Source organism: Aulonocara sp. 'chitande type north' Nkhata Bay, linkage group LG8, assembly GCF_057382095.1.
Source record: "Aulonocara sp. 'chitande type north' Nkhata Bay isolate Kocher_YH1m ecotype deep benthic linkage group LG8, A_spYH_male_GT1.1, whole genome shotgun sequence".
NCBI classification, from domain to species: Eukaryota; Metazoa; Chordata; class Actinopteri; order Cichliformes; family Cichlidae; genus Aulonocara; species Aulonocara sp. 'chitande type north' Nkhata Bay.
The window spans coordinates 16,052,904-16,068,667 of NC_141351.1; the positions used below are offsets into that span (position 1 = coordinate 16,052,904).

At 38.2% G+C, this 15,764-nt stretch overlaps 1 protein-coding gene across 2 annotated transcripts in view; it reads right to left on the minus strand.

Annotated features, from left to right (window-relative positions):
• adamts14 (ADAM metallopeptidase with thrombospondin type 1 motif, 14) overlaps positions 1-15,764 on the minus strand; it is a 56,740-nt gene that overhangs the window by 39,376 nt on the left and 1,600 nt on the right. For both annotated transcript variants that reach the window (XM_086303868.1, XM_086303869.1), the window contains one exon: positions 164-320. In XM_086303868.1, the coding sequence (XP_086159994.1) occupies positions 164-320 (157 nt within the window). The remainder of the gene's footprint in view (positions 1-163; positions 321-15,764) is intronic.

The following is a 15,764-nucleotide window of genomic DNA, read 5'->3' on the forward strand; positions in this document are numbered from 1 at the left end:
GGACATCAATTTTGCTGCTCCTGGTATACAATGATGTATTCAGTTCTGCACTTACTCATATGTCCTTACTTGGCCGGAGCACACAGTTGTTGCACTCAAACCTACATATAGGTTTGGGGTTTTTTTTGTTTCCACTTACGTCACACTCCCCCTCCTTGCCTACCTTCATTGTGGAGGTCTTCCCTTCGCTGGCCTGTCTCCTGCTTTATGGCTGATCTGCGGTAGACCACATGGACACGCCCCTTCACTTCCACATCCTGTTGGCCTTTCTCAAGGGGTTCAATGAAAAACTCCCCATTATCAGTCCGGATCAGGCCTGCCTGGAAAAAGAGAGCTCAAAATGAATGTACCACTCCTCCTTGAAAGTACAATTCTTCCACTGGAGCCAGTAATTATGGAGTGCCTGATCAATTGGAAGATTTAGTAAAGTGCTCAATAAGCGGAATGACGCAGGTAGACATAATTTGGGGCCCTTTAAGATTCATTGAATGTCAGTCTTCTTTCACCCTGTGTTAAATGATGAGTGGTGATGTCAGTGTTATATTTCCATCTGCTTTAAGTTTTTCAAAGAGTTTATAGAAATCCTTTCAGCTGGATACTCTTACAAGCGTTGATGCCAGTCTGGGATGCTCACAGAATTCGAAGCCTGTGGTAAAGTTTGCAGTTTGCTTTGTGATATACTCAACTGTCTCAACCTGGATTTTTTTGTGTGTTCTGCTTGCATTAGAAAATACCAATATCCAATCATCAGCTACCCACTGAGAGGAACTCTGACCTTGCTGTTTACATTCAAAGGTAAGTATAGACCAACAAGAATAGTAGAGCAGTAACTTTGTCCACACCAGCATGGAAATATTGACTTATCATCCTCTTTAATCAACACTCACCATTTATTTTAGCAGCACTGAATTATAGGTTTGGAAAAACAGTCGTGTTTGTCTCTTCGAAAGTGGATTTCTTTGTGTGGAAAAGTGGGAAAAAAAAATATTTGATTCAGTGGGTAAGCAAACCTGATATTTATTTGTATAACTAGAGTAGGTCTGTTGCTGTACTGGAAATATTATGTTTAAAACAAACAAAAAACATAGCATTTCTCTCTATTAGCATAATAGTATCTGGATGTGACTCTGAGAAGGGAATAAAGGAGCTTAATTTGCAAGTAGACAACAAGGAATTCAAGACAGGTTTTTGTTTCTACTTCAGGTTTCTCTTTGTTGTATACCTATTGCAACTCAGTACATATGCAGAGTGAATGCATCACTTCTGTCAGTCATGATAAAAGTAAGAAAACAGAATCAAAGGTGTCTTTTAACTATAGTTTGTGTTTCCATACTGGCTACCTTGTTAAGGTGCATTTCTTGGGAATATTGGTTGGTTCATTATAACAAAATACCATCTGATAGGTTTTTAAACCTTTATTTAATAATGTTTCTGTGATTGATTTCATTTTATGATTTCATGAGCAGTAGCAAACCTTCAATAGTGTATACTGTCACTTCCCAAAAGACAAGTGTTGAGAACAGAGGATTTTTCTATGGAAACCTTTAATGAAACCTGCAAAAACTATGCTTTGGCCAAGAACAACCGACACATAAACAGAATGAAACTAGACAGCGCAAACTCTAAAACCAAACCGAAACGAAAAACACTCAGGTACAAAGGAAAATTCTGAAAAATTACATAGTGGCAATTAATGTATTTGTGACTACCAATATGTGGCACTGTCCTAGGCTTTCATTTGTCTCTTTAGTTGCTAAATGAACATTAAACTTTAAACATTCAAAGCTCAAATGCAAATTCTGAGCTTTTAGCGCAGTTTAAACACACCTGCCTGGAATGAATCGAAACAGTAAAAGACCTGAAAATCAGTGGAAAGTAGTGTTTGTAGATTTGTATAGATGCAGTCGTGGGGGAAAGAATGAGTTTTCACACAATTCCATACAATGTGCAAAACAACTGTCATCCTGACAGCTAGTATGAGGTATTTGCTGTGCACTGTGGCCAAATATCTCCACTCATCTGTCCTTTATTTGGTTCTAGAAGTCTCGTGGTGTGTTCAGACGCATCATTGCTGCCATGTTGTTTAACAGAGGAGTCTTTCTCCTGGCAACCCTTCCAAACAAGCCGTACTTGTTCTGTCTTTTCCTATTGTTAGGAAATCTGAAATTTAACATGCTTGGCCTGTTGAGTCTGAGATGTACACCGGCAGTCAAATATTTTGATATCATTAGCAAATTTCTTTTTTTTTCCCAAAGAAAAACAAAATGCAATTCACAAAGAATTTGATCCATTTCACAAATAATTAAAATTAATCAGGTGATTTTTTTTAAGAGTGATCTGCATTTTTGTATATTATCAACAACTGTGATACTTCCATATCAATCTCCTGATATGGATCCATCCATCCATCCATCTGTTCTTTTCCGAGAGGGGGGGTGGAGCCTATCCCAGCTGTCTTAGGACGAGAGGGGTATGGGTCCTAATCCAAGTTAATTATTTAACAAGGCTCATTGATTAATAGAAAACAATTTTGCAATTGTGTTGCACAGCTGAAAACTGTTAAAGTAATAAGGGAGCAAAAAAAAGGAAGTATTGCTTTCTTTACGGTTAGATTAGTGTTGGAAGGATAAGCCGTTGTTTGCTTGTTTACAGGCTAAAAATGGCCAGAAAGAAAGAACATTTTTTTATAAACCTATCAGCCTATTGTTGGGCTTAGAAAGGAAGGCTATTCAATGTGAGAAACTGCGAGGACACTTTAATTCTCTTACCATGCTGTTAACTACCCCCTTCAGAGAGCAGAACAAACTGGATCTAACAAAGACAAAAACAAAAGAGTAATTGGCCCTAATACACAACTGTGTAAGAAGACAAAAATCTGAGTGTGTCATTTAAGACCAAGATGCCTCACAGGTTGTCAACTGACAGCTGCAACTTCAGGATGCTGGACTTCATGGTAGAAATGTCAAGAAAAAGCCAAATCTCAGATGAACAAAAGAGCGCAGACATTGGACAGTGGAAGAGTGGAAGAAGGTGTTCCGGACGATTGAGTTCAAGTTCTTCGTAACGTCTTCGTATCAAAGAGAAGAACAAATGAATGACGTAACATGTAAGAAGTACTTAACACTATCAGTCAAGCATCAGGTGTGGACTCGAGTCACATGACTTGGACTCGAGTCAGACTCGAGTCATTAATTTTATGACTTTAGACTTGACTTGAAAAAATGTTCTAAGACTTGTGACTTGACTTGGACTTTTACACCAATGACTTGGGACTTGAATTGGACTTGAACCGGTTTACTTGAAAAGACTTGATATTTTACCCCAAATATAAAATTTAACACGCATATTATATAGAGATTGAAAATGTAACGTCATTCACGGGTAGAACCGCAAAGGATTCTGGGAACTCGTGGCAAGCGGTACTAGCGCACGCAGGCTTTCAATTAAAATCAGTTATACAGCGATAAAAAGAAACACAAAAATGTCAAGAAGCTGTTGTATTATTAACTGCAATAGCCGGTCGCATGACAGCCACGGGAAGCCGACGGGTAAAGAGATCGGTTGTTATCGGATTACGTCGTTGAAGAGAAATTGTTCGAGCCATGTTTCCGAAGTAATAAAGAGGCGACTGGATTGCAGCCATTCAAAGACCAATTATAACGTCCCAGAACACTCCAGCTCACAGGTTAGTCTGCTCCAAGCATTTCCACACAGGTCAGTCTGCTGTTGTAGTTAATGCGTCATTTTTCTTAACATAATTGGTGATATAGGTTACAAGCAAGTCTGGCGCTGAACAGAAATTGTCGCGCTATGCTCCTTTATTTATTGTGTTTATTGTGCATAAATAGTGAATTGTCCTGACACAATATTGCGTTTCGCTTCTGTTATTATGGTACATTGACAAAAACATATACTTTTATTCACAGGATAAAACTGTTGTTTTGTATCACTAATTGCCCAGTGCGATTACAGCATACAATATTATTGTCACTGCTACATTTCTGTGATGCTACCAGAAATTATTTCCACTACTAATTAATTACCGTTGAGCTCAAAGGTCCTATTAATAAACGGTTAACGAATGTGTATTTATGACGACGATTTGTGAGACTGGTAAACTTATGATACGTACGATGGTCTTTACTTTCTACACGGTGCATTTCAAGGTCCTGCACCCATCCGTCGGTAAACTGTACCTGGGCTTGTTGCAGTGACCGGAAGTTACTAAACTTCATGAGTGTATGCACTCACTCCAAGAAGCGTATAATTATAAATATGCATATAAATATGCTACGATGAGATAGCTGACTTCATCTAACTAGCAAATGTTTTCCAGGCTACGTTGGTGATGCAGTTTTTTTTTTAAATGATATTTTAAAAAAAATATCATTTATTTATGTATGATATTTTTGTCATGCGATTTTAAAGCCGGTCCTACAAGCGCATCCAAGAATAACATGCAGCTTATCTCAGAACTGTCGGTGAAAATTATTCTTGGAGCTAGGTTTAATTGAGCTGCATTTTAAAGAGGTGCAATTTCACAATTTGTGTATATTTTCTAAGTTCACTATTTTGTCATGTGTTGAGAAAAACACAGATTAAAAAATTACATGGTCTAATATTTACATTTAGCATAACTGCAACATGCTTTTTTTCGTTTTTTTTTTTAAGACTCGAAAGGACTTGAAATTCAAAATTTCAGACTTGTGACTTTACTTGGACTTTTACACCAGTGACTTGAGACTCGACTCTGACTTGCCTGACATTACTTGAGACTTGACTTGAGACTTGAGGATAAAGACTTGAGACTTACTTGAGACTTGCAAAACAATGACTTGGTCCCACCTCTGGTGGAGGCAGCTAAGTGTGCTGTGGAGGTGGTAAAGTTATTGTGCGACCAGCTTGACCATATATTACAGAGGGAGATTCCACCCAGCCAATCCATTTTGTGGAAGATTATCGAGGAAGCATTGGGTGAAAGATTAGCCAGGCTGGGCAAGGTTTGAAGAACACATTCGTCATTTCCATTGAAATTATTATTTCTAACTCTGACGATGTCTGCATGTCCTATTCGTTTGCTAATTTCTTATTCAGACTAATTTCATGTGTTACTTCTCAGACTATTGAACAATCTGGCCTTGAGGTGAAATTTTTAGAGCATCCAGTCCTGGAACGATTGTGGCACTGTGTAAACACACCCCTTGATGCTCCAGACTAGCAGACTACCAAAACTTTGGCTTTTAAAGAGACAGCCACACTTACTGATCATCAGTTAATGAATTGCATTTGATTAGCAGCTCTTGGTTGCTACTTACCTGCCTAACATTGTACTTAAGTTTTCACAGGGCTGCATAAAGTCTTGTAAAATCTTTTTTCACATCGCTGTAAAATGAATAGCAGAAAAGTGACAGTTCTCAGATGCTGTTATTCAACATCAAAACAGAGGAGAAGTTCATCAGTGCAGTAGGTAATCGAGACCATACTATAGGTATAAGCAATCACCAAACATTCGCATTCTGCATGCATTCACATCTTGTTACTTACAGATGTGCATGGATCACGTCACCCAAGATCCTATGCAAAATTAATTCAGGGTCTATACTGAGTGTGCAATCATTTTGGTGCTCAGGACCTAAGAGATATTTGCTTGTTTTACAGCACATTTCACAGGCTTTGCTTTTAACTGAGACAGTTTATTTGACTGAGTCACACACTAATGGGACACGGTACTGAATAAAAGCAACTGGAACGCCTCCTTTGTAGAATTGCTGTAATACTTTTCCTTTAAAAGGTGAGTTTAGCTCCATTTTCTCTCCTACCCATTTATTTGTATATATACCCCCCCATTCTGAACCAGATTCATCTGGCCTGGGGCAGACTGACAGAAGCGAGGCTGCCATATCGCTACATCGGCCCCTCTGGCCAACACCAGTAAGCAGTCTTACCCAAGGAGACAACGACCAGGACAGAGAGCCCGGGGATCGAACCGGCGACCTTCCGGTTACAGATGTGCTTCCCAAACCCCTGAACCACGGTCACGGCTGTGTCTTTTGGTAGCAAAGAAAAGCAAATATGAAGTTGACACTTTGCTTCTGTCTGATGTCTTGTTTTTATTAAGCCTGTACTCCCTCTGTGTGTGTGTGTGTGTGTGTGTGTGTGTGTGTGTGTGTGTGTGAGCACGCTGTATTTTTCATAATTCTGCCCTTAACGAAGAGAATAAAGCTACCCAGCCTATCATTATCCTTCTGAAGAAGGCACACCAACAAGACTTTGGCAAGAATGTGTGTATTTACAGCTGTAAAAAGAAATCTAAATACAGAGCTGTAAATAGAGCAGTGTGCCTACAAAAAAACAGGAAGAAACAAAGTCACTTAAGACAGATGATACAAAAGCCATGACTCTAAGGGTGGACATGTGACAGTTAAGCCAAAGAGGAGTGAAAGAATCTCTGCAGCCCCTGACCAGGAAATGCCAAGTAAGACATGCTCCAGTACTTCCTCTGTGGTCTCTTATTTCAGCAGCGGGTAAAAAGTGAAGTCAGGTCTGTTCGGAGAGAGAGAAGCAGCATCTGGACCTGCCTACAGAGACACACCAGACATAAACATTTGTAAAATCTATGGTCAAGGCGGATCTAGGCAATGACATAAGTTTTGTTACAACATCTATGAGCTACAGTTGTCATTTAAAGAGCAGTTTATCAACTGTGCCGCTAATATAATACTTCCTTTTTCATTTATTTCTGAACTTTTCTAAAAAGTTATTTTCTCGTGACTTGAATGAAGAAGTATACTTAGCAGCGACACTAATAAACAAAACACAAACACAGCTTTTCTATGTCAAGTGATACAGTGGTTTAAAAGCCTGTTCCACATGAATAAGTGTGCATTGACCTCAGTGTGCGGTTTGGCTTGCTATGCCTGCCTAAGTAATGAAAAACACTCTGAACTTGAGACATTCAGCTGTGTCACAGAGACCACACGAAACAGGTAAATATTGCTGACCCTTAAGCTCACCAGTGCTCTAAATTCCACACATTGGTTAGAGCAAATTTGAAGATGGATATTTACTGTATGTAATTTCTTAGTAACTGTTTTTGGTGAGTCACCTGCTCAGTTAGTACAGGTGAAAAAACTCCACTCCTGGAAGATGGTCTTGTTTAACAGCAAATGTGTGATTCTACGGCTAATTTGATTGGTTTAAAAACTGTGAGTGCACACAGTGAAGTAAAAAAGTTCAATATTATTAACAACCACAAGCAAACTCCCAAAAACTTGATTTTAACATGACAACTTTGCCTGCATTGCCTGTGTGCCTGTTTGGTATTCGTGGTTTTCACATGCATCTCTGATATAAAGACACATGTGTTTTACTGAGTGATGGTCAATCTATATCAGTAGAGTCCAGGAACCAATTTTTGAAGCTAAAAATAAGCATAACAATCGTGCTTTCAAAATAAAAATAAACTTTTTTTCTTATCAAAAAGTCATCCGTGGGACATTTCTACAGCTATCAACAGTATCAGCAGATACTGCAATAATTTCAGTCTGTCTTCAACAACAAGCAGTCAAAGTGAAAAATGACTTTTTGCTGCAGAGTTGCAGAGAAACTCTCATTGAAAATCTAGTTGACTACACTAATAACTAAATGCATAGCACTGGAAAAGATACTTTGGTCACACAACTCATATATGTTTCTGTCTTAATGAGTTACGGCTGTGTATTAATAAATAATCTAATATATTTAATGCTAATTATCTTCCGCCTTATTGAACTTTGGTTCCAACCACTGAAAGAGAGATAAGCAAAAACAGGATCCCGGTCCAGCGAGTGAGACGTGTCCCCTACAATCCTCAGAGAAAATTGGGCCTCACTTAGAGAAATTACAGCCCGGGCTGTTTTTCAGTTAGTGCATTACATATGAATAGAGACATGCATGCTGCACACAAAGGCAGTGTCACAACATGCTTCTGGGATCATTCACAGCAATCTTATCTACTTAGATAATCTGATGGAGGCATGTCCATGAAAGGAAAACGCAATCTAAAAATGGAGCAAGTGCCAAGGGCTGCCGATGCTTGTGCTGCAACGTGTAAGGAAATCAAAATCCAGCTATCATTCCTGTAGCTTAACCTGTAATTAGAGAATGTTTATATAATTTTGGTTTTACAATCCTTGCCCCCAGTCTCTGAGGGCAAGTTAAGTCCTCTTTTTATCGTGAGGTCAGGCGGTTCATTTCATGAACAGGCCAAAGCGAGATGCATAACCTCAGCGTTGTTGATGGATAGAAGAGATGGGACTTCTGACTCAATATTCATAATATACTGGCAGCAACAGCCATGTCAGTGACGCTGGATAAAAGCTTTTGTGGCAAAACCGGGATGATCAGTAAGCCAGCAACTAAATCGTGGCTCAGCAATGCTGGACTCAGCAGAGTCGAGGGTTTGAAATAATCATATAAGACAGGTTGTGGGAGCTGGGGATTACTACATGATTCCTTTTTATCAACTTTCACATTTCACTGTGCTGAGCCAGAAAGGGCACGCATACCATGTGATCAAGAAGATAACTATGAAGAAAATTAGGGGTATAATCGCCATAAGTCTACATGCTCTATATTTACATGCATGCACAATAATGTAGGAATAGATCACTTAAGGAAAAACAGGCTGATTTTAGAAGCAAACTCATTTGAATCTCCTTAAAAATTTACATAATCTATTAATATACTTCTTTTATTAGTATTTTAAATATTCTTAATGGGAGTAGAAGGAGAGGTAAGTAGCAATAACAGCTTCTTCAAGAATTAGAAGAATAAACTTTGTAGAAGGAACAGTTGTAGAAATAAGCATCAAGGTAAAATTGGTACACAAAGAAGTAGCAGCAGCGGTAAACGTAACTGTGTGTGTCCTGGATCCCAGTGTGTGTTTGAATGAGCACCTGTTTATGCAGACATAACACAGCTGCTACAAATAAGGATTAGAGTGAGTGGAAATAAATCACGTTATTGGCTGAGATGTTGGGCTTCCACTGATGGAGCTCTTAATTTAGTGACTTTACCTCAGTGCCAGCAAAGTACTGGAACGCCAGAGAATCCTGGAATACTGGAGTGGGAAAAGCTCAGAACAGAGTCCCTGCAAAGATTCATGAATAGAACAATTTATGCAAGCATTTTTCCATTCTCAGTGGATGGAAAACACCCGAACCCCACCACCACCACACCTACCATCCCCAACCCACCACACAAACATACACACACACACAAGTAAGCCAACTCCCAACTCACTGACTGTTGCCGGGTGGCTCACCCTCTTTTTAACTGATGGACACAGAAATAGCGCTTTTCCCCCCGCGGTTATCTGGCACTCGTGTCACTATCACACATGTAATACAATCAGCCCATCATCTTCGCTAATTCCCAACACATGAGCAGGACACAGTATCATCATAGCCATCACTCATCGCTTCGCAACAATAGCTCATGCTCTTCTGGAGCGCACAGCTGTTGCCGTCTAGCAGGAGCCAGATTCAGAGGATGACATCACAGATTCTGGCAGTCACTAGATACAAAACACCTTCAAATGAAACTGAAAGTGTGGATCTGTTTTTGTCAAATACTTATGAAGTTATGTTGAACTTTCTATCTTTGCAAGTTCAGCTAAAAATCTGCGGACCAAATATATTCAAGATTAACAAGCAGCTTTACTCTGCATATTGTAATGAGATTCAAATGCCATAAATCTTGCACATTTTAACACAGGGTAGGAGACCAGATAGTTGAATATGTTTGTAGGAGTCATCTTTCTTGGAGCAGCCTCACTGCAGAGGAAAAACTAAAGAGGTTTATCACTGAAATGCAGCTGCAGTAAAGAGAATGAAACTGCTGAAAAATTGTAAGACAAGAACTATGATGACTACTGATGAGTTCCTCACCTTTTAGCACTTTGTTGTCATGAAAATTAAAAAACACACACTCTAAAACTGTGCTATCCACTTCCCATAATTCAGGCTACACCCGCATTACTGCAATCTCCATCCAGATAATTATTTAGCACAGTGTGTGTGAGTCACTGCAATTGGGCTGTAGTCAACTACGGGTAAAATACAAAGTGAAATTACAAAATTTTTGGTCTCTATTGAAGTCCATCAAAAAGCTTTTGAAGATTGAGTGCTGGCGGTACATTAAGACTTAGAGTGCATCTTAAAGATTTGGCCCGCATTTAACAATCTAAGCATATGACTCGCATTCTTATCCTTTTCAGACTGGGTCCTTTCATCATACTTGATCTTCATTCTACGTAAAGCAGACACATCAGACTAAATAATTTGCCTCCAAGCTGTTTGTGCAACTTCAAAAATGCATCTTGAAAATCCCTGCATGCACGAACAAGTCCATGTTTATGTTGGCTCTGATGCAAGGAAACACATGTACTATATTGGTAACAGTCTGACAGCAGCCTTTTTAAAGGATAAGTTCACCTAAACGACAAACAAAGCATAGTTTCCCACATGTACTTAGTGGTCTTTAGTGATGCAGATAGTTTTGGTTTCCTGGCTGAGTTTAAGACTTCTGCCACCGTGACCGACGATAAAGTGCTATATTGTTCGTGGAGATCTAATCTCAGAGATTAGCAGCAGCATGTTTTTGTTTTGTTTTTGTTTTTTTTCCTGACACAAAGTGACAAAAAAAAACCCTTTAAATCACATGCAGATTTCAGTGTTAGGATTTTTATTTACTGCGTGATTTGATCACATCAGTCTGTCAAAATGTAAATTTCTGCCTCATAACAATTTGCCTTTGAAACAATGAATCAGACATTTGCTTCAGAGCAAGAGCATACTCAAATCTTACCTAAAAATATATACAAAATGATGTTAATTTGATGTTATCTTTTATTCTGAGCCTCATATATCATACTGCTTTCCCAATGGTTTATGTTGTGAAGGACACTCCTTTAACAAAATTTTCTTATCTGCTTTTATTATTTTGTGGCAACCTCCAGTTGCTAGGGAATAATGTGTATTTCCTGACCAGTTGGTGAGCGGTTACAGGAGGTTGCTGACTCCTCGTGATTGCTTCAATTGCTAGCAGATTTTTAAGACTTACACTGATATTTGGTGATTTAAATATCCAATCTATTAGTCAATTTTTTTCTGTCAGACATAAAAAAAAACTTAAATAGATTTCCCCAACATTTGTTATGTGTAGTTTTTTTTCACTAAACCTAAATGAGATATTACGAGATATTGTCATAAGTTACTTATTTACCTCCTACCTTACTTGGCTCAGATGAGCTTATTGTGGTGTTCTAAACACTTTTAGCCAAGTTGTATAGTGCCCTCTGGTGGACAAACTGTCCATCATCAACACTTGTAAAATGTTTGAAGGGTGTTTCTAATATAGTTTCTACCTTTGGAAAAAGTTGTAAAAAAAAAACAAAACCAAAACAAAATGGTTATAAATCATAAATAGCTACCTGTAGTTTGCATGGAGGTTGTCAACTTATTTGAAAAGACTCTCCATTTACTCTCTGACCTGTAGAGAAATAATAGATCGCCTTTGACAATTCAAGTAAAATGCAAAAAGTGTGACACAAACCAGAAATGGAGAATATCAACACATTTTCAACACATTTCAAAAGATTCAACTTTTACTCTGAATGCAAAGGGTCTTTTCAAATTTCATTTTTAAGAGTTTCACTCTTGCCTGGCAAGGAGCTTGCATGAGTCTGCAGACAAGTTGGCATCTTCTAATAAAACTACCTCTAATAAAACAACAACAAAGTAATGAGCAAAGTAATGAAAATAAGATTTTTGGGTGGTGCACAGCATATCTCTTTGCGACTAGTTTCACCCTAGTGACTGCCAGCAACCTCCATCAACTATTCCCCAACCAGTTGCAAAATACACAGATTTATCTAGTAACCAGTGGTTACCAGGGGGCTCTTGCATCCATAGGCCTATGTGAATGCAGTTTTAGTGATTGATTTCACAGCAACTGCCAGCAACCACCAGGAAGCACTCAGGAAATACACATTTTCACCTTGATTTCACTCGGTTGCCAGGTCTCTAGGCCTTTGTGACTGAGGCCTAATATCCGTATAACAAAATATAGCAGGTCTAATGCCTGCAGAACAACTTTAGCTAAAAACTGGTTGGTAGTTCCTCTCTTTCTACTACATACTGTAACCAAGATGGGGACTTTTAAAGCTCACAAATGCAGTGCATTCCACACTTAACTTGTTTTGTCATTATAAATAGACCATCCAAGGAGCGTCCAGTGCAGTTTTAAATGTAAGATTTAAGACACAGCAATAGTATCACATTAACCTTGTGGACCAAGTCAGTTGACTATCCTTAGGTGACAAGTTAGTGAATTTAATCACTTCTGGCTTACAAAAGCAAAGATGAACACAGCCCAAATGCCAAACTGGAGGCTTCAAAATGAACCACATAAACCATATGCTTGTGTCTACTAGTTTTAAACCCAGGGTACAAAGAGGAGCTTGGAAAACAGAAAACAACAAAAAAGTTTCTACCAGAATGGAGTTAGTTTAAGAAAGCTAGTAGAACAAAATGTAACTGAAAAAGCACAACAGAAGCTTTCAGAACACAAAATCAGAAAATAGCTAAGAAAACATGGTTTAAACTAGAAAGAACCACCAGGATTGGTCTCTCTTAAACTGTGCTTTATAACAAATCAGACATTTCTACCATGTTTCTAGGTGAATAGGACAGTGTTCTGCATAGGGCCAGTGTGTCACTTGTTGCCACTGAAGGGTACACAGTTGGCTTTCAGAAATAACTTGTGATTTCTATGTGAACACTGCATTTCATTGTCTGTATACCGCTCACTATCATTACATTCAAAAAGAAGAGAGAAGTGTTTCTATCTACTTTTTTCTTAGTTTCAGCACATTTTCCTGTGTTAATAATAATAAATACGTGATGGCGTAGTGATGGCAACCAGTTAAATACATTAGGACCCCTCTATTGTTTCTTCGAATTGTGCGAGACAAAAAGCTCCGCTGTTTTGACAAACAAGTCTGGAAGCAGAGTTGAAATATGGCTTAGAGTCAAAACAGGGTTAATTGCTGTCACCTGCAGACTTGAATCAGTATATAAAGGGTTTGTTTGTTTTTTTCAATTGATGCATCTCTTTTTTTCGTCTTTGCTATTGTAATTAACAGATGATCACTGAAAGGAGAACTGCCCCTCAATGATCTTTCAACTCAAGGTTGGATGAACTATTTAATCAGTGTTTCACAATATGTAGTCATTTACAAAAGGAATCCTAAATTAAACATTACATGCATCTGTCTCCTGTGAAGGATTTCAAAAGCTTCCAGGTGACTTTATCTTCACTCTACTTCCACGCATGCTGTTTTTGTCAGAGGTAGCCTCAATGTGGTCAGCCTGCCATTTCAAATGTCACATGCTTGTTTGGAAATTCACTCTAATTTTCCCAACTGCAAACATCCATTAGTGTCTCACCTCCCATCGCTCTGCTCTGTCAGTATAACACAGCTTTATATTGGTGATACCAAGAGACTGTGTTAGTGCAAAATGAGTCACATAGTATTGGTAATGGTGGAGTACAATGCTGCGGAGACAGACAGGCCTCTTGAGAATGTGCTCTTTCATTATGAACTAAGCCAAACCTAAGAATGTTTTATACCAGTTTCATTGTTCAACTTTTTTGGTGATGGGGTCCAGTAGCTGTTTCCTTTTAGGACCTGACTTTTAGGATCTGGCAAAGGGGTCAAAAAAGCTCAACCAAGCCTTACTTAAACACTTTTAATTTATACTCCCTAATTTTTTTATTAGCAAAGTACAAAAATATTCAAACTGCATGTTTCAAATATTAAGCCACCATTAACTGTCACCTGTATAAGTTGCAGCTAATTAACTCTCACTCACAAAAGCTACGCTAAGCCACAATTTCATACTGTTAATGAACTAAACAACTACAGCAATGTAAAGCATGGATGCCCACTGAGAATTACTGCCTAAATGTAGTTCTCGCGAGCTCTAAGAGGCATTAATACACTTTGGAGATATGTAATATTGGGCAACACTTCACTGAAATAGGTGTGCACAAGACTGAGATGAAGGAGACATTCTGAATATTTATGACTGTTTTTAGTAAGTGTAATTCTTTCAAGTATATAAGCTGAATTTTTTCGTTCTAATTGGATGGCCTATACCATCTCACCTGGCTCCTACGCCTACATATTAAAAGGAGTCATTGGAACACAGGAGACTTAATTGCTAAGTTAAAAATTAGCTTTATTATCTCAAACTGTCACATGTGGCTGGTTTATAATTAAGTCAAAGCATTAAATAAAACAAGAGATTTCCCACATGTCCTATGCCCTATAAAAGTATACTGCATGAGTAAAAGCATGTTAAGTCACAAATATTAAAGTTAGATTAAAGTATATTTAACAAAATATACAGTATATGTTGGAATATTGAAGGGAAAATGCACTTTTACTTGGTTGAAAAATAAAATCTGGCGATTTTTAATCTGGATTCTACAGCGTAGTCATTTACAGATCAAATGGCACAATAAGACCAATGGGGAAAAGATCCCCAGTTCAATCCTGGAAGGAGATCAATCAATTTTTACATTGTTTTACACAGTAAATAAGCGGTAAACCATTAGTAGAATGCTAACATTTTATGAGCAAGAACCCTAACCTATAAAAACAACGGCACCGCTACATGTGCAAAAACAAGAATAGGAGTAAATAGGAGTAAATAATGTTGTATGCTGTACAGATCCATTCACTGCTACCTATGGAGCATCACCTCAACTCTTCAAGTTAATTACAGTCATTTGTGCTACAGTGACTGTTAATAGGGTGTACCAGTGACAGCTGGGAGAAGCTCTAGTACCCCATGAACCTGTACTGGATATTAACAAAATGGATAGCTAGATGGATTAGTGGCTTTAATAGGAAGTAAACAGACCCCTTGTTCTTTAGTTCTCTCTTGATTCAAATTTGTCTTTACAGCTTCCTCTGAACTAGCTTCCTGTACACTTACTCTCATAAAGTCCAACTGTGCTGTGTAACAACTAACTATAACTTTTTTTTCAACCATTTTACAGAAAATGTAATTACATTATGTTAAAACTACACTACCACTAAATAAAAAATACAATACGAGTCTTAAGAACTTCCTAACAACTTTACCAACTTACCAAAGGTTTAAAACACTCACACTTTTTCCACTACACTATGGAAAAGTTTGACCAAGGCATCATTATAATGTCCTGTGGTTGGTTCAGCTGTTCAGTTATCAGACCTTTGATGTTATGCTTATGAGAGGTTATGTTGTCATGTCAACCCTGCATAAAAACAACATTCAAAAATAAGAAGACATCCCTGAAGCTCACTGATTTTGACATTTTCAAAGGCTAGGCTAAAGCCTGCTACATGAAGTTACGTCTATGTTATCAACACTCAGATGGTCATCAGCAGAAAGAAATGCAATCAGGCTCATCCTTTATCAATTTTTGAGATGTTTGTTCTGTAATTTTCCAAATTGGTCTGATCTAGCCGGGAAAATGAGTCTAATAACAACAACAAAAAACAGCATTCAAACTAGCCCACACAGAGCCTAGTGGGTGGGATGTTTTGGAAAATATATACAGATGGGCAGCATTGTAAAGATGTTGTGAGAGACATTTTGTAAATAACGCTGACATTTCTTTAATACAATGCAAACATGTTATTAAGTATCCATGCTGACAAGATGACA